Here is a 27,073-nt window from a genome sequence, read left to right on the forward strand (position 1 = left end):
TTTCATGATTTATTCATAATAATCTATAATTTTCGATAAAATACGCTTGGTTTACAAGTGCTGATTATTATATTACATTCACCTGGAGTTTAAATGGAGACAAAATGACAGACATGTTTAACAAATTCACAAATTGACAAACATTTTAAATGGTGGTGTGGTGGCTGCCTGTGATACTTTAACCCCCAGCAAGTTCCACATAAACATGTTTTCTAAATGCACACACAACTGGTAACATCAGTGAGAGGGAGGATGGTGGGGCCTGCTGCCAGACTTTCAGTCCTTTTTAACAACATTTTCAGCTGCCTGTGATTAAGTGTCGGTGGAGTTCTGTTTGTTTTTTTCTTTAGTTCAATCCGGTCCTTAAATTAACACGACTAAACACAGTATCACATTCAACGAAATGAAATGGAATAATTTATGAAGGATATATTAAATTTGTGTCAACATAAATATTAGTGAAATAACTACGCTAAATAGGTGAACTCGCAACCAAATTTCTTCCCATTTACTGACCAATAAATTCAGAAAGGACACAGAAAAAGTCCAGGGACGTAATATTGGTCCCTCTGAAAGGAATTGCTGCATTTTTGTAAGGTAATGACACAAATATTGACAGATAAAAAGATACACACATTGGACATGTCCCTATGGAGAATATAGATCTAGGCCATACAGATACCTGGGCAATTTGAATTATAAAAGACACATTACTCTGTGTATGGTGGTCTGTCCCACGGAAACAAAATTACTGGAAAAATGGACAGCCAATATATTATGAAGAGTAAATACCCTGTTGATTTTCAAAAAACAATCAGCAAATAGATTTTTTTTATATTAAAATATATTAAAATATATTACTTTGATTAACTAGTCAGACATTAAAAACAAGATCTGATTTTTTTTTTTTTAAGGTGACTTTGGCATTTTACCTTGGAATTGATTGCTATAAAACTTACTTTTCAACTTTAGGAAATTTTTAAAATATAACTGATGTCTCTTTGTGAGTTTATGAACATCCAAATAACCCTCCTCAGGTCACGCTTCACAACGATTTGTATGTGGTAAATTAAGCATGCTTCTTTTGCTGAAGTCACTACATATGTTCAACAAAGTTATAACAAAACTTTGTGCCACTAATGTGCTGGATCATCCTTATACACCATTACTTTAAAGGACAATGTGTTTTAAAGTGAAGTGTTACAGCAGTCTGTTAATCGGCATAATATATTGCACCTCCAAATCATTTTGTTAAATGGAAACATGCTATGCTGAATCATCCTGAACAGTTTAGACTAATGCAGCACAGTATGCTAAAGCATTTAGCGTTTTAACGTCTTTCCACAGTAAAAATATTTGTAATAAACCACTGGATATTCTTTAACATTTTTCTTGCATCAATAAAATAAATCTCTACATCTAGGTTTATACCGAGAATGAACAAATATTTACACTGAAATAAAACCTTCATTTTCTCCTTGTCTTAAGTGTTTCGTTTACTCTTTGCCACTGTAGCTGTCATTTACTCTACCTATACAGACATACAAGCATGAAAAACACACTTCTAGGGACACAAATATCTACAAACCAACAGTTTGGGGAGAAAATACTAGTTCACACAGTAGGAGGTGACTCTCGACCTTCACCTGAAATGGAAAAGGTCTCGATCTGCTGTCACAAAAAGGAACATAAAAAGTATTTTTACATAAAGGATTTTACCCCATGTCTGAATTTAAGTGCTGTACACACTTTCTTATATCCTGGTGGCTTTCAAGTGCTTCACCCTGTAACTGTTCGTCACAAAATTATCTTATGTGCAACCTTAGGATTGTTTTTTTTTTTTTATATAGTATCCTTTTTAAATTCTTTCTAAAACTATACATGAACTTTCTTAAATCTGAGTGTGTTCAGTAATAAATGTACAGATGTATATAAAATAATTTCTTTAAGTTGCACTGCCCTGCCATGCGTGCATAAATGCCAAATAGGAGGTACTCTACAACAAATGATTATCATTAGCGCCCTTTTTTTTTTTTTTTGCCTTTGACTGATTAGGCCCAATAAAAAAGTGTCAGTCTAAAACACAAGTCATTATGTTCTACAAAAATAGCAACATTCATTTTCCCTCCTTTTTTTTTGAAAAACTACACAAATATATATTTAAAAAAATATATCACACTAATCCAAGCTGAGTGCAAACACCACCAGATGTAATATTACACCTGACAGACTACTGATTTGATTGAAAACTGATTGACATTTCTCAAAAATGATTGCACAAAAAAAAAAACGTTTCCTAGATGTTGGTGAAACGAAAGATCATCCAGTGTAAATCTTTGCAACAGCGACCACTTGTTGGCTCCTCTGTATGGTGCGTGGCTAATGTGCTTTAATCCAGCAATGATTTTGGAACTGATTCTGAATGACCTGCTTTGTGTCTCAATCAAAGCAAATAAACCCTTCTATTTGTTTTTGATTTTGTGTCATCGTACCACTAAACATGAGACGCACAGTTTGGAGGGGCCAATGCAGTCGTCGTGACAAAAGGCTCCGCATCCTTTACACATGATCATCGCCTTCAGTCTGCAGTAGCATTTAGACTGCACGTCCTCCATGCTAGGACCCTCAATGAAGGATTGTTCTGGTGAGGGCTCACCCTGGTTGCTGTGGTCTAAGGAGTTATTAGGAGGTATGGTGGTAACAGTCACTGAGAAAGACATAACACCATCAGCCTCAGACGAGGATGTGGACGAAGCCGTACCTGCGGAGCTGTGGTTCAAAGTGTGAGGTACAGACATGCTGATAGTGCCACCGTAGCGTGAAGCTACCACAGGCTCCTGATTATCAAGCGTTCTCTGGGTTTGAAAGGCAGATGGCCGCTGGTGACTAGGGTCCATTTGGGTAAGATATGGCTCAGAATTTCCTTGATTATTGTTGCAGACTTCGAATTGCTTACCCTGGGACTGAGAAAAGGGACTTGTGTCTTTGGCTGGGGCATTGATGCTGTTACCATTAGCAGCACTGTCCTCTGATCCAGGTTCAGTTTTTATGTTGAGGCAGTGATGAATGCGCCCTGCTTCATCACCCTTGGTTACAGAGTATCCCTGCTGCTCCGTTTTAACCTCCTCTTTATCTGCCTCTTCCCCGTCTGTGCTTTCCCTTTTTAAACTGGATACGTTTGGGATGGCAGACTGGTACAGTCTCTTGCTCTCTGGCCCTCTCCCATATGTGGACACATTGAGAAGATAATGTCCCGTCATGGCCGGCCTGGGCATCCTCTTACGACCCAAAAAGCCCACCGAAATCCTGGGTTGGCCCTGATGCTCCTCTGTGTGCACTGTTCGATGGGCTTCGTACTGAGGCGGCTGAAACCCCAAACTTCCAAAAGGTTGGCTCTGCTGGACCTTTCTCTGCATTAGTGCCTGTAAAATCTGCTGCTGAGTCTCCTTATCAGGAAGTTCCCTATGTTGTCGCGTGTACTCTGAGAAAACCCGTCCTGATGTACTGAAATGCTGGGACACCTGCTTATCAGCTTTGTGCTCAGCATGACCGCCAGTGGCTGGAAGTGACATCTTCCCCTTATTACACGAGGGCATGTTTGACATCTTCACCTCTACCTTTGCTAGAGGTTTTGGGAGGATCTGCTCCAAGGGAACCTCTTTTCCCTGGAGAAGCTGAGTGACTAGCGGATTGTTTGCAGGGATACAGGAGCTGGTCCTGGTTGATGTTCCAGCGAGAGATGGGATTTCCTGACCACTCATGGGTTGCGATGAAAAGTCAGAAATTTTTTGAAGGATATGGGGTGCTGTGCTAACAGTGGTAGGAGAATTACCTTCCAGTTTGTGATCAGTTTTGTTTGAGTAGAAGATCTGAGACTGATTTGGATTAAAGGAGTCCAGTAGGCGAACAGGTTTACAGGTCTGACTGCTGCTGCTGCTGGTAAATGGTAACCTGGTTGACGCCTGTGGGGATGTTGGGCTGGGGCTTGGCGAGGGTTGCGTCTGCTCAGCACTGCCTCCACCAGGCCCTGGCCCGGGCACTGCTCCCTTAGAAGCAGATGACACTGCAGCAGCTGCTGCTCGCTGTGCTCGGGCAAGTTGGGCTTTGGCTTTTATGTCAGCCAGAGTACGAGCACCAGTACGGCCTGGGCTGCTCAGTGGGGCAGGGAGAGGTGTTCTAGGAGAGATTTGACTCGGCGACAAAGGAACAGGAAGAATTCTTGACACTGGGATCTGCAATGTAACAAAAAACTCATTAATGTATGTTCCTTGGAAGAAAAATGCCTAGAAAAAAAACATTTCAGCTCAGTGTCCCACTATGTATGTGTGGCATTAGAGCAAATCCATATTACAATAAAAGCAAGTTTAGTTATTTTAAAGGGTTATGACCACAAATTGATTGTGTAGCCAGGGTGGGTTGTGACCTTTGTTTTCGACATTGTATTGAATCCAAGCTTGCACAGCTGCTGTCCAAGCAAGTACATAAATTTGTATATCAGCCAACAGGTGTTATGTTTGTTTTGTTTTTTTACATTTTGAGCCTTCTATGATGATAGAAGAGACCTCTACAAAACATCCACAGACATCCTTCCTACCTTGAGTGGTGGAACTCTCTGACTTGTCGATGGAGTAGGAGTGGCAGGACTTGATATGGATGATGCTGGAGGAGATACAGATGAAACTGAGGATACTGAGGAAACTGAGGACATGCGGGGTCTTTTCTCTGGTGTAAAATCACCCTCTATCTCACTGAAAGACTTTCTCTTTAGTTGGTCCGAGGAACCTCCAGGCTCAGAACCGGCCTCCTCGCTCTCCTCAGCAGTCTTGACCACAGACTGATCCTGTCTTAACTCTGGGCTGGCCTTTAGTGGAGGGCTTGTCTTGACAGGTGATTGGGGGAGTTCATTATTTTCCTCCTTCACTTCTTCCTTATGCTGACTTTCAAGCAGTGTGCATACTGTTCTTCGTTCAGTCTGCCTCTCTATCAACACAGGCCCAGACTGACCAGCTGTGTTCAATTTACGATCCTCGACATACTGAGAGCGTCGAGTCTTCATGGGTTCATTGATGGAGAGAGACTCTTTCTGGGCAGGCTGCACTTTCAAAGGCTCCTGTGACGGTGACTGGGTTAGCTTCAGGTCTTTGACTGTGGCTGCCACACCAGTCATCTGGCTGTTGTCCTTCGAGGCCTTAATTTCCTCCAGTGTTTGAACGCCAGGTCCTGTATAATGAGACTCAGACCTGGCAGAGTCCTGATTCAGGTCAGCCTTTGTCAAGTCCTTAGATTCCTCATAGCTCAGTCCAGAGCTATACAGAAAAAAGAAGAGGATAGTAGAGAGACAAAAATCAACTGATAAATTAATTAGGAGACACATGAAATGTTTCATAAAAGTAGATAAACACAGGCATCTGTTACATACATGGTTTTACACAAACTACCCACACTTTTAGTCATACACATACATGACTAAAATACACAAGCGTAGTTTCATTGTTACTGATATCAAATATGAGATCAGAAATCCTCTCACAGACTGCTTTGAGTAGCATCTTGATATACAATCAATATCCCTCCAAATCTAGAGGCCTTTTTAAGCAGCAGGAAGATCAATGCAATACATTATGCAGTGTTTCCCCTGGCATTGCCTTGGGGAGGCGGCCTACCACCCAAAGGGACTCCTGCTCTCCCAAGAAGCCAAACATAAAAAAATTAATGAAAAAACATAAAACTGAATGTTTTATTCATGTTATTTACCTAATTTATATGCATATCGTTTCTTTTCTGCTCATTTCAAGAGTCTCTACTTCATTCGGCTTTCATTTACAGTCGCTTGCTTCTTTTTCACCCTGTTTCACTGTGCGATGTTTCCCTGATGGAGGGGATGCTAGTCTTGGCAAGATAACATTACACCTGCACCCCCAGCAAACACAGAAGCACTGAGTGTTTGTGGTAGAAAACAAAATTATTTTAAGTAGATAACTGGGAAATAAGATAACATATCGGGGGGGAATCCTACAATATTTTGCATTTTGTTATACTTTTTAATCTTAACGACAGAGACGAAATAACAATTATGAGTGAGCTGTACCACTGTCATCAACAAAATCGAACAAAAAATGGAATCGAAGCCGAGACGGAGCCCACTTAGCCCCCACTGTTATGAGGTACTTTTTTTTGCATCCCAAAACAGTGTGATATGGAAGTATGAAGATTTTCTAACACATCCAAAAAACAATGGCACTGAGAAGATAAACACAAGATCCCACTTACAATCTCAGCTGACTGAGTAAAAAAATCCATCAATTTGAATAATCCATTTTAAAATAAGTTCAATGGATTTTGCTGTGAAATACTAAATCAAGGTGGCCATTCTACTGTTCTTCTGACAATACCAAATAACTTTCCTTCTACCCTCTCCAAACTTCAATGGATCAGTGAATGGAGACAAAATTTTCAATTTAAAAGAAAACCTACTTTTCACCATAATAGCTTTCAAAGAAGGTCTCCTTCCAGTGCTCAACTTTCTTTTCCTTCTCAATTTCTTGGCGCATTCGTAGCTGCAACTCAGGAGTGAATTCTCCTATAAAGACAGAAGTGACATCAGTGAAAAAGACCTTCTGTTCTGTGTGTTTACATTGAACCTTGGTGGCATATTTTTTTTTCTTTGAATGTGAACTGAATGCTGTCATTATTCATTGACAGCAGTTGCACTGACCCTCAGCCAGCCTTTCCTTCCAAGACTGTGCTGCCGATGTGAAGAACTCATTGTTTAAGGCAGAACTGGTGACCTTCAGAAGGCCATCCATGCAAGCCTGCAGAGAGGAGGCACAATATTATGACTAACACCATCACAATCAATCCATCAGAATACTGACTTGTGCTTCTTAGAATTGGTCAACACAGATGAAAGAAAGCCATATTGATCTGTGTCCGAAACTGTTTTTGCCAACTATTGTACAAGATAATATATTAAACGACAGTTGAAAAATTACATGAATAATATCTTGATAATATAATATTAGATACGTTATGAAAAAGAAACATAAAAACACCTGCTGGTCAACTTCAGGCAGAAGTCTGAGCAGCCTCTGTTGGCAGTCTGGCGGCAGGACAGAAAAGGTGTGCTTGTTTATGATTGCCCGCAGGTTGGTGTTAACCAAAATAGAGTCTGGTGTCTCTACGTCTATTTTACACTTGGTACGCCTCAGCTGCCCTGCAATACAAAAAGGAAAAGTATTTTTAATACATCCATCGATGTAAGAAAACTGAATTTGTTTTTAGTCTAATAAGACTCAAAACTAAAGGTTCTGACAAACTACAAGAGATAATTCTACAATGGATTGAAAATAACTTTGCCAGACTTTCCAACTTGAGAATTAGATTGATAATCAGACTTACCTGCCAGACGTCTTGACCTCTGAGAAACCTTCCTGGGTACAACTGGGTGGCAAAGATCTTTAAGACAAAGGACGAGGAGAAGCACTAAGAAACTGCAGCAGAGGAAGCAGACTTTCTGTTCCCACACCGATGCTCTCAATTATACTATATGGGTCATGGCTGAATGATGATACAATGCCACTGTGGTCTCAGTTACAACAGGAAAATACCTAAGGAACTTTGGGTGTAAAACCATGCAGTGAACATAAGTAAAATATTTAATCACAGCTCAGCTATGTGAGCTGGATAAATACCTATCTTGTAAGACAGGGTGCATTTATTAATGTGAGTATTGGATTTTTTTTTTAAACTCGACTACAATCAAGTCCTTGCCAAACTAAAGCTATCCATGCCAGATAAATCTCTCTGTGATTCACTGTACACAGATCTTACAAATCTGCTGTCTGGTTTGAATTCTTACACTTGCGCACATGTAGTGACATATTTTATGTCAACCCCCCTTTATGTTGCTCACAAGCATAGCAACAGAGTAAGCTAAAGCAGCGGAGAGCATAACGGAAAAACCAAAGAAGTGTCCAGGAAAAGTTTCTGGAATTGGATGCCTTTCACTTCACTGAGAGAACAGCCCCAAAAAGAAAGCTATCCACCGCTATTGGCGAAATTTGTCTTGGTTGGTGGGTTCTGAAAGAGGAGAAGAGACTGGGGGCAACCAAGAATGGTGCTTAAATGTTCTAGGGCAGGATGGTAATTGTAAAACTATTTCAAGTATTTGGACATTTTTCCCTGGAAATGCCAGAAGTATAACTCCAAACAATCATGGTTGCAAAACTGTTTACAGGTTGTTAGAGAATGATGATAAAGCATAGTTAAACAGCTACTCAATGTGATGCTGAAGCCTCCACTATTTCTAACAAACATTAAACTTTTTTCAATCTGTCCTTGAACTCACAGAGTATGGCCACAACTCAACAAACTTTTTCCTTTTTTTGGAGGGGGCGGGGGGGGGGGGGGCTGGTCAGTAATGCCAAGAGGATGTCAGAGGAGATGTCAAACTTGGCCTGAAAATGCAAATTATTCTGACATGTTAAACTTTTTATTGGGTTGCTGTGGAGGATATCTGACACCGCGACCACATTCTTAGATTCTGTTACAGCCCTTGTGAAAAATGGGCATTTAAAAGTTCCTGACATTCATATTCATTTGACAACACAATTAAAATAACATCTGTGTCGTATAATCACTGCATCACATCATACATCATGCAAGTGTCCGCAACATCAGCAGTTTCTTTTAATTACTCTAACAAAATGGCAGAAGCTAAAAGAAGAAAAAAAAGTTTCACCATGCAGCTTTAGTAGCTATCACCTACCTGTCTTGGTCGTAATGTTGTCAGCCATGTCTTTGATGGTCTTCAGAAGCAGTCTGGGATTGGAGGTGGTTGGCATTGCCCCCTGTCTGCGCTGGTTTCTCTGTTGCTGTTGCTTCAAGGCCTAAAAGGAAGTAAAATAAGGAAAGAAAAATGTTAGGAATATGAGAAAAGGAGAGTATAAATGAGCATAGCCCACTGTTTTCCTGCAACTACTCCCACAGGGTTGCGTAACACAAGCATAAATCATCTCTGTTTTGTTAATTTGTCAGGGAGTCTGATCACCTCAACAACAAAATACCACAAGCTTAGAGAAAAAAAAATTCAACACAGTTCTCCAGGGTTCCTTTTTTTAAACTGATAAATATTCAGGAAATTACTGTAAGGAAATAAAATGCACAATAGATGTCTAAAGCAGAAATATCATAACCAACTTTAAATGTTGCCTTTGCCCAATAAATGTCTACAATTTGGTCTTGAAGATCTGAAAAACTCCACATCAGCACAGATGGAGTGAATTATAATGTGTGCATTCAAGTGAAACCTAATTAAATTGAACAAAATAGGCAAAAAGTAGCCCATAGGAAAATGTTGTAAAACAGCTATAAGTGTTTTTCCCTGACGCCTCACTTTTAGTTTTTAAATAATCAGCACAAGATGTTAAATTATGGTGGCCCAGGCAGGTCAAACAAACTTTAAATCCTAATTGGAAAGCACATTGAGGGACACAAATCCAAAAACGGCCACAAAACCAGCTTAATCCCTCTTGTGGTTAACCAGCAGTATTTGAATGGAATACTACTGACAAATTAATGAAAATTGGCCTGATAGTTTTGTTTTTTTTGTTTTCCTCTTGATATACAAAAATAAACAACACCTAAAACTAAACCATCTTGGCAGGTGACATAGCAGTACAGTACTGTTGTTGATATGAAAGCAGTCTCCTTAAAAACTTTATACTCGTCAATGAAGAAACACTATATAAAAAAAAATGAATGTGCTTAAAATCATGTACTTTCGTATGTCGCAAAATGGAGCGAACTACGGCTTTGTATGGGTGAATGTGACTGTTTGAGGGTGTGGCAGGAACTACTGAAATATCTGAGAAGAGAGCTTTTGTCAAGAAGACACTAGACTGAAAGATGAACACTAATATACAAGACAAGAAATATAGACTGATCAGTACCTGTTTCAGAGCTTTCTTGCTGTGTTTCTGCGAGGGAGAGATGAGTTTACTGGTGGGGACAGAAGGCGAAGAGCATCGAGGCTGTGGAGATGACGGCTGTGACTGCAGCTTGGAGGGAACTGTGAGGTACAAAAACACAGATGTTACAAAATACACTTCCTGAGGGTGGTGTACAGACTTTATCCCATCACTCTTTTGTTTTGATGAAACTGAAACCACGACTGTGCACAAAGACGCAGATTACATTACCTTGCTTAAATATCATATTAGTAGAAAAGGTCTGAACATGTCCAGGGACTGTTTGGAAGAATTGCTGCGCAGTCTATTTTAAAATAACCATCTTTAAAATTGCATGGTAATTACTCTTGCTTTAATATAACATCATTTGAATTTGACTTTGTGGTTCTTCACCTTAATTCATTCACAACTAAGACGAAACAGGAGCCCTCCCACCCAGTAGAAGCCCAAGGTTATTTGCTTGGCAGCTGCAACTTGTGCATAATGAGGAAGTGGTCACGGGTCAAACTGAAGAAAATACAGTTTCCTGTTGAACAGTCACTTATAGAATTAAAGTGGCAGAGAAAAAATAATGAGAGATGGTGAGAGAACAGCCAGAGAAAAACAAAATAATTTCTGAAAAGCTCCATTCTACAAGGTTGCACTGCAATCAGATATAATCAAGAGTAGCATTTGCTACAGGTTGGATTAGATGTTTTGATTGACAATAGCTGGCAGGCTGCAAGACTGCTGGTGTAATAACTATATATACACACACACACACACACATATACATATATATATACATATATATATATATATATACACACATATATACATATATATACACATATATATATATACATATATATACATATATATACATACATATATACATATATATACATATACATATATATACATACATATATACATACATATATATACATACATATATATACACATATATATACATACATATATATACATATATATACATATACATATATATACATATATACACATATATATACACATATATATACATATACATATATATACATATATATATACACATATATATACACATATATATACATATACATATATATACACATATATATATACATACATACATATATATACACATACATATATATATATATATACATATATATATATACACACACACACACATTATGTGTATATATATGTATATATATATGTATATATATATATACACACATATGTATATATATATGTATATATATATACACACACACACAGTATGTATATATATATACACATATATAAAATATCTATATATAAAATATATATACATATATAAAATATCTATATCTATATATATATCTAATATACATCTAATATATATATATATATATATATATATATATATATATATATATATATATATATATATATATATATATATATAATATATATATATATATATGTAACTGAGGCAAGACAAAGTACAGTAGCTACTCATCATGTCGAGACAAGGTGCTGCCAGTAGGATTGGGCTGGATGTCATGGCTTGCTATCTTGCTGCTTTCAGTCCAAAAACTGGTGATTGCTACTTGGGGGCCATAAAAGATCTATTCCATTCCCATTCCTCGATTTTGACCAGAGCGCATAGGGATTTTTTTTGTGCACGTGGAGCAGTAATGCTTCCTCACTGGGAAGATTTTTCTGTTCATGGATAGCTTTTTATTTATGTTCGATGTTTCAAAACACTACTCACAGACAGTATGAGAACCAAGGCAAGCTTCTTTCATAAGCTGTGGTCCCAAGTTGTTCAATATGTCAGGGTCTCGTCCATAATAAGGAGCTTGGTGGACAAAAATATAGTCATACTTTCTCTTATGATATGATATTGGCATACTGTGCAAAATAATCTATGCTTTTAATGAAACAGATGGTTTCGGGTTACTAATTCTGTGTGTAAAGGAGTCGCTTAGTTTACATGTATTGTTGTACATTGCTTCATCTCTACACAATAATGCAGTGAATGAATGAATGCATAATTCCACGTTTGACCTATGAATTCAACTTTTATCTGGATTTACTGCCTTGCTATATTTCAATTACTGCAGAATTGCTGTACCCTGATCTTTTTTTTTTATTGTGGTAAAACTATTGTGACAGTATCCTATCATCAGTTAACGAAACCTACTCCTAATTAGGAATAATGTGGGTGCTGCACAGGTATGTAGTGTTAGGATGGAGCTGAATGTCTCAATCTACCTGTTGATTCATGTTCCAACCCTAACATTTGGTCACAAACTGGCCCAACATAAAGAAATTAGATTACAAGACATCCAGAGGGAGTTTACAGTAGGGCTGCTTTGCACAACTGTGAGTCACTGTTGCCTCTTGAGGTTCAAAAGGGTATTGTGAGATGAATATGACTGACCATAGCCAGTTTACAAACTGGCATGAAGCATCTTTAATGTGTTGAAGCTAAGCAGCTGATTATCTACCTAGCTAAATAATATTAGCACTGTTTGATGGCTTGCCGAACAAGCTAAGTCAGTTAGATAAGAAGGAGATTTTAGCAGGAAAACTAATGTGGGCTGCTGCTCAGGATCTGTCTGTTGTGTTGTGTAGCAGACTGCTGTCTGGATTAGTGTGACCATCTGTGCTGCCAATGATCAAACACAAACATACTGGTTACACCAAGATTTCATTTGCTCTATTGGTCTCGAGTAACACAGGCAGCTCATCAAATTATTGTAAAAACCCAGAAGGAGTACCATGACTGAAACAAGGAATTTTTAACATTAATTTCTCCTCTTTTGGTAACATGAGAGCACAGAACACAGGGGAAGTGATTGCAGAGAAGATGCATGTGTACTGCAGGAGACAACATTTAGCTACATTTATAGCTTCATATGTTCAGTGTGTTACAGGAATTATCTCACGTAGACATGGTGTAATATGTTTGCAATGAAGCTACTTTCCCTCCATTTGGCTTGACTACTGCTACGTCAGCTGGTTTCCTATTAGATAGGGTGTTGACTTGCATGGTACAGTCTTTCAATAAATAATGTTTTTTGTTTTTTCAACCAGCGTAGCTACAGCTCTTACTCAATGCTTTATGATCTACTGTGGCCTATGTTGATAAAGAACTGAGTATCTACCTTTCTCCAAGCAAGTGGTTGAGCATCATGCTGTAGTTAACAGACTGTACCTCTTCGCATCCACCTTCTTCGCCTGCCCTCCTGGGTGTTGGCACTGCCATTGTTTTCTGTGCTTCGGGAGTCAGAGAGATTGTCACTGCTCTCCTCAGATCCCTCCTCAGACAGTTCCTTTGCTACATCCGAAATGTCCTTCTAAAGATAAAGCAGACCAACAGCAAACAAAAATAAGCGGATGGACACAACCTATACTGAAAGAATTCACCCAAAGCTAACCACATAAAATCTATTTATTCTTTTACTAGCCCTTTCACCCATCATGTATGTCTTGTGAATAATGCGTCTGACTAACCTTTAATGTGTAAACGCCCATTCTGCCCGGAACTTTGTAGAAGATCCCCTCCTCACCACGAGAGTTTGTGTGCAGCATTGCATTCAGACATGCCAACGGTGAAGTTCCACTGTATCATTAGAAGAAAAAGCTAATTACATATCTACTTTCAAGTAATTCAGACAGCTGGGAGAAGAGAAGCAAGGGGGCTGGTCTGATATCTGGGGAGAAATCACTATCATGCATCAGGAGGAAAACGAGTGAGTTCAGTTCAGACTCATATTAGTGTAGACATGAGGCAGTTTAAACTTAAAAAGCAATCAGTTGCATAAAAGTGGTTCAGGACAAGAGGATCATTTTAGCGGGTGTATATTCTCAGATTTAACTAGTCTCACAAAACTATGACTGTTGCATAAAAATCTTGCCTGGGTTTGAAAAAGATTTTCAAGACTAACAAATGAACTGACAGCACAGAATAATACAATCCTGGTGAGATGCACAGAATTCTATTATTTATGTTCTCAAAAATTCACATGTCCAAATATTGGGTATAAAAATGTTATTTAATAGAAAATTGTGTTTCGTTTCGCAATAAGTGATTCACTCAATACATATAACTCGTTAGGCTTACAGATATAGACAATCCATTCATCTATTACCTACACAGCTTATCCTACACAAAGTTGCAGAGTAGCTGAAGCTAGATAATTATGTAATTAAATTAATGTCCCCTCTCTTTCTTTGGATCGTGGCATGCCGCTGTAATTCATTCTTATGTCAAATAGTAAAAACATTGCTATCAGCACATCATACCAGAAAATATTATGTTTTTTTTTTATGCAACAGGTGACTAAATAGATATGGGTTTAAATGAAATACTACAATGAGACTAAAATTTTGTCTTTATGCAGTTGAACCTGTTATTGTTAATAACATGCAAAAAGTAAACCCAAACAAAGTGGCATTGTAGTCAGTTTATTAAGGTAAGAGGTGTGTTGGGGGGGGGGGGGCTAGCTTGTTCTTACCTTCTGGATGATAACAGTGACAATGAAACAAAAAGAAATAAAACCATTAGAAATTGAGTATAAAATATTCACTATGATGTGAAGAAAAAGGAAAGTACATGATATAAGTTATCAATAACAGAGAAAATTGAAGTAGTCTCTTGTGAAAATATGTGTCGGCGGTGATGCCACAAATATGTTTACCTGATTTCCTTCAGCCTCTCTCTTTGGATAACCTGCAAGATTTCTTTATGGCTCATAGGTGTGTTGGGGTATTTCTCCAAAACCTAAAATTAGAACACGAGAAAGATATGTCAACATTTTTGGTAATTCCAAAGGGCATGTGTTGCATTACACATGGTGCAGCCTTAAGGTTAGGCATACTAAAGAGTTCTGACATGTCTTGACAGTTTTAAGTGCAAGATATAATAAACAAAACCTCTCTGAAGCCTTTAACTGTATTATATTCAGATATATAGCCTCTGCTGTGACATGTGACCAAGGCACTAGGTCATCTGATGTGACATGAAGAGGGAATGCAGCAAGAGCATGCAACAGTGCTGTAATACTGTATTATGTCAGTTAAAAGCAACATATTTCACAGAAAGCCTTTATGATACGATAACGTTTTTACAAAGTCATTGTGACATTTCTGGAAATATATAGCTGTTTAGTAAATATTTGATCGCTTCTGAGTCAGAATAAAATAACACTTAAAAATGTGTTAGGAAAGTAGCTTAAACATTCTGACAACATAGCAGCCAAGGGTATAACCATAAATTGGTACAACAGCAAATGAGCAGATGTCCATACAATCAATGACACGACGCTTTAATTAAGAAACAAATGTTTCCATGGTTTGTGTTTTGTAGTCATTAGCAAGCTAAAGAAGCTATAATGCTAGTAACATTAATGAAGTCTACAGATATGTCGCCAAATATGCAAAAAATTACCTTGAACAACAGTAACAGGTATAAGATAGCATAGAGAAAATTAGTTTAACACAGACATGGCACATTTGTTTAGTTTAATAGTCAATGCTGTCAAACAAACTTATTAACGTGCTGAGTTGCGTTAGCAGCAACTAGCATGCTAGTCTGGCTAGCGAGAACAGCTGAGGTGATTAGTTCTCTACGTATAGTTAATTTAACTTAAACCTTGGCAGACATGTCACCCAAGAAGGCAAGGCACACAACAGGCAGGGGTTCTGGAAACATGCTTGGATGCACACACGACAAATTCTCCGCGTTCCCTTATTGCTTTACGGTGACAGATATAGAGCTCGGCGGCTAATAACAACAGTCTTCCAAACCGTCAACAGAGGCCTGGCGCTCGGTGTGTACGCAACACTTCGTCTTCACCAGCAGGTCATGAACTCATAAACACAGTTTGTACAAGTGGGTGCGTTCAAGGAAAACCACCACAACAAACGGCAGGTAAGGGTACGTTTAATACCGTTTTAGCGGCCTCCGCCCACGTTCTCCCCTTCTTTTTCTTCTGTCTCTCCCTCATTGTGGACGTCCTGTTGCAGAGTAGTGTTGAATTTGCTTGTTTCAGATGAAATGTTGCTTAAGTTACCGCGTAGGCCCCACTCCGTCTGCCATGTTGGATTTACTGTAAAGTGTCATGTGACCCAGAAGGAAACGTCATCTTACTGTATTTATCTGTCATTTCAATGTCAGCAAGTTTCCCACATGTATTTGCATAATTATCATCAACAATCAGTTTCAGAGACACATTGCTTAACTTCAGCTTTTTTGGAAAATACATTTTGACTGTTCAAGATCATCTTTATTTTCACACTTAAGCAAATTTTACTTTTCACAAGTTCACAACTATGAAAAAATAAGGCAGCTAATCAAGAGAGCAATGCAAGCTTTCTTTTATATTTTTGGCTCACAATTACATTAGCGAGAAATTGAAGCAACAATTCTTCAAGAATACAGGATGGTTCCTCTGACAGTTCGGCCACTGTCACCCTCCATGACTGGATGCATGCTCCCGGATTTCAAATGTTTTATCCTTAAAAAAAAGTAAATTTAAAATAAATCAATTATGTTACCTTGTGTCTGTGCTATTTATTGAGGGCTGGGTATGTCACAAGAACCTAAATGGCTTACGCAACAGTAGACAAAAAGCCAGCTAACTGTGAAAGATAACCTTAAGAGCTTCGCTAACCAATGAACTAATTTGACAAGCATTCGTTTAACACATGAGCTTAATCTTTTTGGTTGCTTCATGCTTACGGAAATTATTTTTTCTTTTTTGATTTGAATTCAATATTTAATCGAAGGCTAATCTAAGGCTTTCTTCTCATCAAGTGCCAGTGCCGGTATGGAGTCTTTTGTGCCATCTGGAACTGGGTTCAGCCCTTGTATGCTGTGCTATTGATGCATCTCAGGGGCTGGTTGGACTTGGACCCCCAAGTGGAAGGTAGGAAGCAGAGGATGGTCTTTGTCTCTGACTGGGAGAGAAGCTCTGAGATCCTGATGCCAATGCCATAGATGATGAGGACGACGCAACCGAAGCTGCTTGTGGTGCCTGATACCTGTAGAATTGAATCGTTAAAAGCAATACATTCATTATTTACTGAACCATACTACACCACTTAACTTGTGTATAAATACTACAGTCTAGACTTTACTCAATTTGTTCATGTCGTCCTGTTTGCTGTTAGTTTATTGTAATGTGTTTCTCAAAGTCCTCTCATGTCATCTCAAAACGCCAACTTTTTGGGAAATACTCCTACTTGCAACCCTCCCCAGATAAGAATATAGATATCTTCTCTCCCTTACGCTGCTGAGACCCACATAGACCGGCTGCCTGCTAGTTAGCTTAGCACAATGAATGGTTATGGGTGGGAAGTGTTAGCATACCTCAGTCAAAAGTTATCAAACGCATATGGTTCAGGATTCTGGTTTGTCCAGAAGTAATCATCCTCCTATATAATCATGAAATGTACACACAACCCTACTTATAGTCATAGAGACAGAGCAAAGACTGATTTGGAGAAAAGTGTATATGATCACTTTTGACAGAGTTACGCTAATTTCAGGAGAGACTGTTGTCTTGTAGTTGAGTTGAAGAGAGGAATGAAAATGGGCTAATTTCCCACAGTATTGGCTTTTTTTTATTTGCTTGCCCATCTGTTTACATACTGCTATTTTCTTGGTTTACTGTAAAGTCTAATTCTTGTGTACATCATACATTTGATGATTAAAATGAATCACATTCCGACTTCATTGAGGGTATGGATCAGCAGTAATGTATCTGTAAGTGTAACACCAACTGTTGTGATTTATGCTTTTGATATATGAAACCATGATCTCTCACCAGGATTGGGACTTCCGAACCCGTGAGGATGAACGGGTCCTCTCTCGGATCGGAACCTCGACCAGGAAGTCCTGCAGCAGTCTGGGAGAGAATGCTCTCTCCAGATGAGCTCCATCCAGGTTCAAGGTGAACATGGTGGGCGGAGACATGTCTAATTCCAACAGCATGATATTCTCAGCCTGTAAGAGCAGATGAAGGTTAATATATGATATAATATTATAATATACTAAATTTTTTACCTCCACTACAGAAGTAATGTTTTCGACTGCGGGATTACACAAAAAATATTTAGTCAAATTTCACCAAACTTGGTGGAGGGGTGAAGCATGGGCCGAGAAAGAACTGGAAGCTGGCTCTGGGTGACTACACGGGAGTCACTTACTATGCCTGCAGTGGAGGCACCAGCATCCATTGGGAGGCTGAGGGACAAAGCCCCTCAGATTGTTGTGGGAACCCCAGTTGAGTCTTGGATATGTTTAATCGCAGACATCTTTGTTCCAAGTGCATTAACATGTTTGTTATGGATGAGGCTGATTAAATGCTCAGCTGAGGCTTAAAGGAACAAATCTATATCTTTCAAGTCCTGCAAAACAGGGCACAGGTGGTGCAGCTGTCCTGGGTACTGGCAGTTCCTTTACCATCATACAGGTAATCATCTTCACAAACACTCTCAGGAAAGTCAAGTGGCTGATTCAGCAGATGGAGTCAAGAGGATTCACTGTCTCTGCACTGCATGCAGAGATGGACCAGAGCCAGAGGGACGTGATTATGAGGGAGATCGGCTCAGGATCCAGTGGAACTACTCTTCTGGCAAGAAGCATCAATGTTTAATAGGTGTCTGTGGTCATAAATCATGACCTCCCATCAAACTAGAAGATCTACCTTCACAGGATTGGTCGAGGTGGTCGGTTTGGACGAAAGGGAGCTGCCATCACCCTGGTGAACAGGGATGGCAGGCGAACCCTGAAGGACATTGAGACCTTCTACAACACCACCATTGAGGAGCTGCCCACGGACATAAATGACCTTATAGAGAAGAATCCAAGCATCTACTGTTCATCATCACCTTGTCATTTTAGGGGAAAAACTGTTTTATTGATTGTGCATCTTGAATAAACCAAAAAAGGTGTATCTGTTTTTAATTCAGTTGTCTCAACATCAAACTACAGATCCCCACAAAAATCACACCATCTTTTTAAAATGGTTTTCAACTAAAATGTGAATAAATTCAACAAGAAATGTTCTAATATCATGAATCATGTAACACCTGCATTATCAGATAAAATATACAATTAGATATTTTCACAAAATTTTCAGCTCTAAATCAAAATTACAATTTAATCAGCTAGGGATGGTCATTTAAGCAAAAAATGTATCAAAAACCAGCATTTAGAGCCTCTCATGACTCTTGCTCAAAAAGATTAGTACTCCTCCTCAATAGTTTCAGCATATTGACAGTACAGAGCTTGTCAGAAAACTATATGGACAGTATAAAAACGTGTATTATAAAAATTATTCATTTATCATAATCGAGGTCAAAGTTTAAAATAATCATGATACTGATTTTAAGTCATATCGGCTAGCCCTAGTGCAACCACTGTTTCACATCTCTGACTCTGGACAGTTAGCAAAAGCACTGCAGGCACTGACCTGATATCTAGATGGGGCCCCGGTTGCCGTGGCAACAGCTAGCTGTGCATATTGGCTGATTGGCCTCTTGTATCCAACAGCGGAGAGAGGCCTTCTCTTAACCTGAGTGGGAGCACTGGGGGCAGATACCAGAAGGGAAGGCTGTTAAATGCAATTCAAGTCGTTGTAGTAGTCGAGATGTAAGTAAACCTCAGTTAATCGTGTGGCTCACATGTGATCAAATCTCCACTGTCTCAGAACAGAAGAACATAAGGGAAATCAGGTCTTCATCACAAAAGTGTATTTGTGTCTCAGAATGGCAGAATGCAGAACCTATCTATGTCACTGCTGCTCACATTGCTGGGAACAATTCAAGAATTTGGCCACTCTGTGGTAGCATCAGAAAATACACTGGGAATGAGCAACACAAAAACCCCTGCATCGACCTGGCAATGAAACAATATGTATCAGCAATAGACACTGCAACAAAAGGAATTTACTGAATGAGGAGTTATATTTAGACAAAATTACATGCAAACCGTGATGAAAACACATAGGAAACATGTTGAGTCATGTTTGGTGTCACCACTGACTTACTGTAAATAAATCATGATTGTAAAGTAAGAAAATGAATGCAGACGGTGATGAGTTTTGTTCATAAAAAGACAGGTAAGCTCACCGGTATGTGAAGTTTTTCAGCTGATAACATGAAAAGATAGCACCTTTTTCCTCATGATCTATCAATAATGAATGCTGAATAAGTTTAGGGAAGCCGAGAAAGGCCGTATTTGAATGAAAGTTTTTTTTATACCGTGATCTCATGGTTACAGGATATTATCTTGTTATAAGAAGATAAATTCACCCCATTATCATGCGATGAAGGTTTTGTCATCTCTTTATAATAAGAAAACATAGTTATCTTCAAAGCTTTCAACAATCTTGCCCCTTAGTATCTCCAGTTGCTCCAATTCAAGACTCCCCTTCATTCTCTCAGGGCCTCTTCTTCCATCCAGCTCATCCTCCCACCTTCTAGTCTGGTTACTATGGAGTCTAGAGCTGTCAGTCGATCATTCCCCCACCTCTGGAACTCTCTGCCCCACTGCATTCAACACTCTGTGTTCTTAACCACTTTCAAATATCAACTAAAACCTCATCTTTTCAGACAGGCTTACTCCCTTTAATTTTCATGACCCCACCCTGTCTCTTGTTCTCTTTTTAGTAGTAGTATTAATATGTAGTATAATTAGTATTATCATGTTTTTGTATTGCCTGCTTTTATGACTGCTTGTTGATGAACTGAGTGTTTTATTGTTGATTTTGTAGGGTGACATTGAGTGTTTAGAAAAGTGCCCATAAAAAATGTATTATTATTATTATTATTATTATTATTATTATTGTTAATTCATTATTTCTCAATAATAAGTTAATCATCTCATTGTCACAAGATTACAAGTTTTGTTTTCTTGTTACAAATTAATTTGTCTTGTGATCCCAAAGTAATGAAGCTCGCAATCTTAAATTAATAGCAGGTATGACCTGTCTTGGCTTCAACAGACATGAAATATTTTATTGTGATATATTTTTCAACAATATAACCCAGGCCTGTCATCAGAAGAATTTGAAACAATAACAGGAGACCAATTCAAGCAAAAAGTTGTGAAAAAGCAAAACGCATAATGCATTTATCTATTGAGGACAATGACAGCTGCTAACGTAATGGATTCCACCCAGCAGGACAATTACTTACTATAGGATTTGTAAACATGGTAAAATGAATTCACTGACCTCTCTGGTGGAATGACAGGTTGGAGTCTCCACTGATCCTCCTCACAATCAAAATGCAGCCGATTCATGATCTTGTTCTTTTCTTCTGGTGGTATAAAATTCTCGATGAGAAGGTATCTGAAAAATACAATGCAAGTTAGTTGGAGTCTCCTGAAGTCTCATTCTCATTGTCTTACATTTTTGAGAAGATTATATTGTGATATAGCGCGGTCTAGGTATAATCTTCTCTTGATTTTAAAAGCTGCATAACATTAAATTAATGCATCTTTCTGGGCTGTTCTGCCTTTACTAACCTACCTATTATATTCATAATACTGGGTTATTCATCAAAATCTCATTGTGTTCATATTTTATGAAAGCACCAACAGTCAGCCCTACATCAGTGTCACATTATTATACTCTTGTGAAGGAATTTGATAAAAAAAAATATTAGGATGTATGATTTTTGTCCACATCTTCCAGCACTAGAAATACATGCAAAAAAAAACCTATCATTTTACATCGTTATGTAGAAATTATTAGTTTTTTATTGCCTTTTTATTGAACATTTTCACATACATTCTGCATACATCTGGTGCACAGTGACTTATTTTCTTTTTTCCAATCCAGTTTCTATAAATTAAACATGACGAGCTTCCTCTGTCTTTTACTTTAAATCAAAACAAAGAATAACCATGCCGATTTATATACTTAAATAAAATCATGTCCAGGACATAGTAGCTATTTACATTGTACCATAAATTTTGACCAATTAAAGACACAGTTTTACCATATCACCAGTGTTGTGAATACAGTAAAATAAAAAGAAACAGAACATTTCAACTGCTGTAGCTATGAACTAGGGTCCCCCCGCCCCCCCAAGACGTACATCTCACAGAGAAAGGTAACTTTTCCATCCTATATATGATAAGGAATTTCATCTGGTATCCTTCGTTTTAACTTTCTTGGTCTTATTCTCATAATTTGTCTGTAAGGATAAGAGCTGATCTGACCCTGGGCCTTGACCTGGGGCTGGGAGTGAACCTGTGGTATCTTTCATAATTTCTTTTATAATCGTAAATTCGTTGTTAGAATCCTTCTTACGACGGCAGCGTTATCCAGATGCATCGCTGTGTTTAGACTGCGTGAAGGTCACATTGTGTTGGATGTTCCAATTAGGTGTTACTGGTAGCGGCCGACATTACTAGTACATCCGTATGGGGGGGGGGGACTCAGATGTTCTGGGGGAGCTGACTCAACCTCATCTCACAGCGATGAACATCTGTTATGAACGTCCATTAAAGTGTCCAGACTAAGCCATCACTGAGTCTCCAGCCTGTTTCTTGTGTCTGACGAATGCCTTCATCAAACACAATTCCTCTACAATGTGCATAGCTTCAACCCAGTCCTCAACCTCAGGTACCTCAGTCTTCATCCATTTTCTGGTAATCACTTTTTTTTAAACTTGCAATCAGCATAATTCTGTAAATATATTTGTCTCCAAATCTTGGAAAATCGACGCCCAGTTTCCTCGAGTATAACACCTCAAAGCTCTTGCCAGTAGCTGCCAATGAAAGGACAACTCCAGAACACGTGGAAATGGTCAGCTTTATCAGCTCCACATAATCGCTTTATTTTGTATCCTGATACTTGTCTGTGCTGGTTTTGAAAACGTCTTAAGATGTTCTTCCACCCATAATCTCTCCAAGATAAAGAACAAGTTGTTCATTAATCTCTTCCCATTCATCCACTGATATGACAATATTTGCCACCTTCTACCACCTCTCTTTTACATAAACAGTGTGATTTCCTTTTAAGTCTTCCACCCCCTTACATGATTTTGAAATTAACTTCTTCCCCAGTTTTGAATCTTATGCTGCCGTGAACATCTCAATAACTTCTAACCCCTCCCCTCTATGGTTCCCCTCAGTGTTTCCTCTAGATAATGTCTTAATTGCAAGTACCTGTATTAATCCATATTTGTTAGACTATGTTGGTCTTTTATCTCTTGAAAACTTTTAATCTCCTTGTTTCTTAAGAGCTCCCAGAATATCATCGGTCCCCTTTCCCAATTTTTCAAACCTCTTATCTATTCTATTTGGTATGAATTCAGAATCACACAAAATCCATTTTAAATAATCTTGTCATTTAGAAATTAAGAAACAATTTATATACAACTGACAAAAAAAAAGACCAATGCTGATATAGTAAGGTGGGTACTCACTTGTACTTGAGCTCTCTGGTGAGTTCATTCTGTGTTTGTTCCAGCTCCTGTCTGGTGATGACGTGCTCCTCGAAGACGTCTCTCATCTCTGCCTTCACCAGCTGCAGTTTGGCATACAACTGGACAGAACGCGGACATACTGATTAGGAGCAATAATGCTGTTTTTAGGCTAGACTTCTGCTTGAAAACCTTAAAGGTTTGTATAGAACTGAGCAATTAAATACGTCATAAATGAGCACTATGCCTCAGTCAAACTATCCAAACCACAGCTGTGACTGGAGGGTACCAAAAAAAAAACAAAACAAGGGCGGGGCTTACAATAGAGCCCTTCACACTGCACCAAAACGCAGGTCAACACGGGATTTTGGGCACTCCGTAAGGATCGACTCGGCATTTCGACCCGCGTCGACCGCCGTGTTTAGTGGCTCGGCTCGGCTCGCCTGCAGTGTGAAAAAGGCAACCCGCGTCGTCTCAGCTTTCACGCGACCTTCCTGTTGCATCCTGATTTTGTCACTGTGCTGCCTGTCAGGCTTCGCCTGTAGCTTCTTCGGCTCCCTTCGTGACGAGCCAAAAATTCCATCCTCCTTCGCTGCATTAGCGCTCGGACATTTTTAAATCTGCGCCGAGTTTGTATGATTTGCAAAAGAGACAACGCTAATGTTCGACTCGGCGACATCCACGTTGTCGTTTGTTTACCTCTCAGTGTTCCGGCGCACGTTTTTGTGAAATGATGACGTTGTCAGCGCGATGACGTACGAGAGAGAAAAACACATGCACGCAGCCCTCACAGCGGGAGTTCAGACCCGGGTTTTCTGGAAGCTTTGAATGCGCCCAAATGCCGAGCAAACGCGGGTCCAAAAACCCGACATGCATTTTCAGAGTGAAAAGGGCATAGGTCTGTTTTCAAATGTGAGACAGATGACTGCTTAACACTTTTAATGGTTTCAGAAATGTGCAAAATACAGCAAATTTAAATCGTTTTCTTTTAAGTTTCTCTCCATACATTCATGGTGTCACATAACTTTGGCATCTGTGCGGCAGCTGGAGTTTATAACTGTCACTTGTTTGGTGTTTTTTTTTTTTTTGGTTGTACAGCTTTGTGAAAGAAGACAAATTTGCCTACATCCTGGCAAAGAAGATTTGTGTGAAGAGTGAAAATTTGTGCTCAGGACATTTTGGAGAATTATTTAACACCTTCTCCCACTCAAGCCTCTGATTATTTCAGCAATTAAATGCCTTATCTTGCAGTGTTCACAAAAATCTAAAATAATTCATGTATACGCCAAGTGATTTTGATCTGCTGCAAAGTTTAGTATGGTCCTGCTTAACCAACCCCAGAATTTTTTGCATTATCATGCTACCATCCAAACAGACGCAGGTTTACATAACCTCCTTGGAAAAGCCACTTAAGTGAAGACAGAATAAATCATAGCTTCAGTTATAAGGTCATCCCATCAGTGAAGGAGTCATCTTACCTTCCTCAGTTTCTTTGTCTTCAGTTCCACCTCCTGCTGCAGGGAGGAGAATGTATCCTTCATTTCCAAATTCTCTTCATCCTGCAGCATCATCTGCTGCTGGATCTCTCTCTCGCGTCGTATCTGCATAATCAGAGACAACATTATGGCTGAATAGAAAGAAACTTGCTTGAAAAAAATAACTAAAAATATTCTTTTTTGTTTTTTTTTTACATAATGTACCTGCTCTGCAATCTCCTGCCTCTTCAGCTCCAGCATTTTTTGTTGTTCATTTGTATGATCAATTATTGTTTTACCCCCAACTAATAATTTGCTCTCCATAGCCTGTGAACAAAGACATACAAATTAATTATTCATGCAAATTTCTTTTGTTCCACCAAAATCTCATTTATCATCACGGTATCACCTTATATTTCTCCACGATCTTCTCCAGTGCATCTTGATCCCACTGCATATCCTCCACACTTATTCTCTTTTCATTCAGGTGCCTCAGCCTTTCGCTGCTGCCATGGCAGGTCATCACTTTAGCCACCTCACCTCCATCTTTTGTATGATCTGGCTCCACCTCAACAGCCTTCCAAAACTCTCCATCCGTCTCTTGGAAGATCTCCTCTTCTAAACCAGCCATACTTTTACTAAGTCGTTTGCTGTTCCGTCTCTTCCTCCTCTCCTTGGCCAGCATCCCTCGCTCCTCTAACTTTGCTTTCAGTCGTGCAATTTCAGCCTGAAACTCCCTCAAAAGAGCCGCTTTGGGGTCTTCATTCACTCGAGGCTTGTTCTTGATGTTCTTGGCTCTGCTTGCGTACCTCAGCGTGGCCAAGGACTCATCGTGGTTCTTATGTGAAGGCCCCACTGTTGCTATCATGACAGTTTTTGCGTTCCCGCCCAGTGAGTCTTGGAGTAAGCGGGTCAGTTTGGAGTCTCTGTAGGGGACGTGGGTGCTCTTTCCATCTGCCAGAGCTGAGATAACATTCCCAAGTGCGGAGAGGGAAAGGTTGATTTTGGTTGCTTCCTTTAGTCGCCTCCCTTTAGCACCTGTCTTGGTCTGGCGCTCACTGCCAGCCAGGTCAACCATGTTGAGCTTTCCCACACGGATGTGGTCCTCGCCATCTGGCCCTTCCTCGCTGCATTCCACAGTTATGACAAAAATGGCATGGGAGCGAGAGCTGCGTTCATTCATGTTGGTGAAGCCCACAGACCTGGATTGGTCTCCTATGTTCATGACATGTTCAATCTCAGTGGCGTTCTTTGTGACCACTGAAGACAAGTCTTTCACATAAACCCCATAATCAGGGCTCTCTTTCAGTTCCAGTTTCTTGTTGTTATCTTTGCGTAGGAGATCCCTGATCTCCTCCTGGTATATCTCAAGATATGATGACCTCACCAGGTATTTCTGATTCTGAGTTCTGGATATATGTGTGAAAATGTGCTGAAAGGAGTTTGGTATAACCCCTCTCTTCTCTGGATCGTTGGACACCCCTTGCATGGTGTATGTTTTACCAGTCCCTGTCTGCCCATAGGCGAATATGGTCCCGTTAAAGCCCCGGAGCACGGACTCCACCAGGGGTCTCACGGCATCATCATAAATGTCGCTTTGTTTTGAATCCCATCCATACACGGAATCGAAGGTGAACACCTTCATTGGCTCATCAGGTGGTGCCTTCGGTTTCCTAACGGTGATCTGCCCCAGTTTGTCATCAATCTCCAGAATGTTTTCACAAGCCGCTGTCTCCTCCTTCCTGCTGAACGGCCGGCAGCGGGCCACGACCCTCACCGCCTCGCAATGTTTGCTTTTAGACATCTCTGGCTAAGAATTAAAAAGACGCACTAACCTCCCCGCAATGAACTGCAAATATCTCGGGCGGTGTCTGCTATGTGACGCTCCATGGGCGAGCAGCAGCAGCGTCACTCTATTCCCGGTAAAAGCGGTCAGTCGGACAAGTCACACCCCATCAGAGCTGATTTGAGACGCTTCATCATCGCGGCAGACGCAGGTTCACCTCCTCCGTCTTCTCTCCCAAAGGAAGCAGTGCCACAAGACAGAAAGGATGCTGCGAGAAAAACAGCCAGCCCAGCCCACACAGCCCCCCTGGCGGTACACACCCTGCTCCTCTACGGACAATGGGAATCAGACATGTGACCAGCACGACGAATTAAGTTGGAGCAAATCATGTTATGGTGTATTGTACACCTTTTTTTTTTTTT

General features: G+C 39.5%; 2 protein-coding genes and 1 long non-coding RNA gene across 5 annotated transcripts; 1 reads left to right on the forward strand and 2 right to left on the reverse strand.

The window, feature by feature from the left end:
- asxl2 (ASXL transcriptional regulator 2) lies at positions 1 to 16,094 on the reverse strand. 2 transcript variants are annotated; one of them, XM_086183512.1, is made up of 12 exons: positions 15,899 to 16,094; positions 14,648 to 14,730; positions 13,461 to 13,569; positions 13,162 to 13,300; positions 9,951 to 10,069; positions 8,768 to 8,888; positions 7,399 to 7,455; positions 7,053 to 7,213; positions 6,716 to 6,812; positions 6,475 to 6,580; positions 4,595 to 5,306; positions 1 to 4,232 (listed from the first exon to the last, which is right to left on the reverse strand). In XM_086183512.1, the coding sequence occupies exons 1-12, from the start codon at positions 15,953 to 15,955 to the stop codon at positions 2,484 to 2,486; spliced, it is 3,510 nt and encodes a 1,169-aa protein (XP_086039638.1). In that variant the 5' UTR covers positions 15,956 to 16,094; the 3' UTR covers positions 1 to 2,483. The 2 variants fall into 2 exon arrangements, with proteins under 2 accessions (XP_086039638.1, XP_086039637.1); XM_086183511.1 differs by having other exon boundaries at positions 13,162 to 13,303.
- LOC147246266 (uncharacterized) lies at positions 15,346 to 18,876 on the forward strand. Of its 2 annotated transcripts, none has more exons than XR_015109905.1 (5): positions 15,346 to 15,879; positions 16,765 to 16,876; positions 17,780 to 17,957; positions 18,358 to 18,424; positions 18,516 to 18,876. It is a non-coding gene; the product is annotated as an uncharacterized LOC147246266 (long non-coding RNA). The 2 variants fall into 2 exon arrangements; XR_015109906.1 differs by having other exon boundaries at positions 17,780 to 17,902.
- Positions 16,222 to 26,942, reverse strand: LOC147246267 (kinesin-like protein KIF3B). The gene is made up of 8 exons (XM_086183513.1): positions 25,275 to 26,942; positions 25,091 to 25,192; positions 24,869 to 24,991; positions 23,394 to 23,512; positions 21,191 to 21,307; positions 19,427 to 19,541; positions 17,777 to 17,955; positions 16,222 to 16,991 (listed from the first exon to the last, which is right to left on the reverse strand). Exons 1-8 carry the CDS (start codon positions 26,667 to 26,669, stop codon positions 16,841 to 16,843), a joined length of 2,301 nt encoding a protein of 766 aa, XP_086039639.1. The 5' UTR covers positions 26,670 to 26,942; the 3' UTR covers positions 16,222 to 16,840.
- Positions 26,943 to 27,073: the final 131 nt, after the last annotated feature.

Source organism: Aulostomus chinensis, chromosome 17 (assembly GCF_037954235.1).
Source record: "Aulostomus chinensis isolate RoL2024-O1b breed Wild chromosome 17, RoL_Achi_v1.0, whole genome shotgun sequence".
Lineage (NCBI taxonomy): Eukaryota > Metazoa > Chordata > Actinopteri > Syngnathiformes > Aulostomidae > Aulostomus > Aulostomus chinensis.

Excerpts from the sequence above, each read along its gene's own strand:
- asxl2 (XM_086183511.1), bottom strand. The coding sequence starts at position 15,955 with ATGAGGGAGAGACAGAAGAAAAAGAAGGGGAGAACGTGGGCGGAGGCC. Across the intron at positions 10,070-13,161 it reads AAGAAGGTGGATGCGAAGAG|TTCCCTCCAAGCTGCAGTCA; the intron begins GTACAGTCTGTT and ends TGTACCTCACAG. Across the intron at positions 8,889-9,950 it reads GCAAGAAAGCTCTGAAACAG|GCCTTGAAGCAACAGCAACA; the intron begins GTACTGATCAGT and ends ACTTCCTTTTAG.
- LOC147246267 (XM_086183513.1), bottom strand. The coding sequence starts at position 26,669 with ATGTCTAAAAGCAAACATTGCGAGGCGGTGAGGGTCGTGGCCCGCTGC. Across the intron at positions 24,992-25,090 it reads GGCAGGAGATTGCAGAGCAG|ATACGACGCGAGAGAGAGAT; the intron begins GTACATTATGTA and ends CTGATTATGCAG. Across the intron at positions 19,542-21,190 it reads CCTGTCATTCCACCAGAGAG|TGCTCCCACTCAGGTTAAGA; the intron begins GTCAGTGAATTC and ends ATCTGCCCCCAG.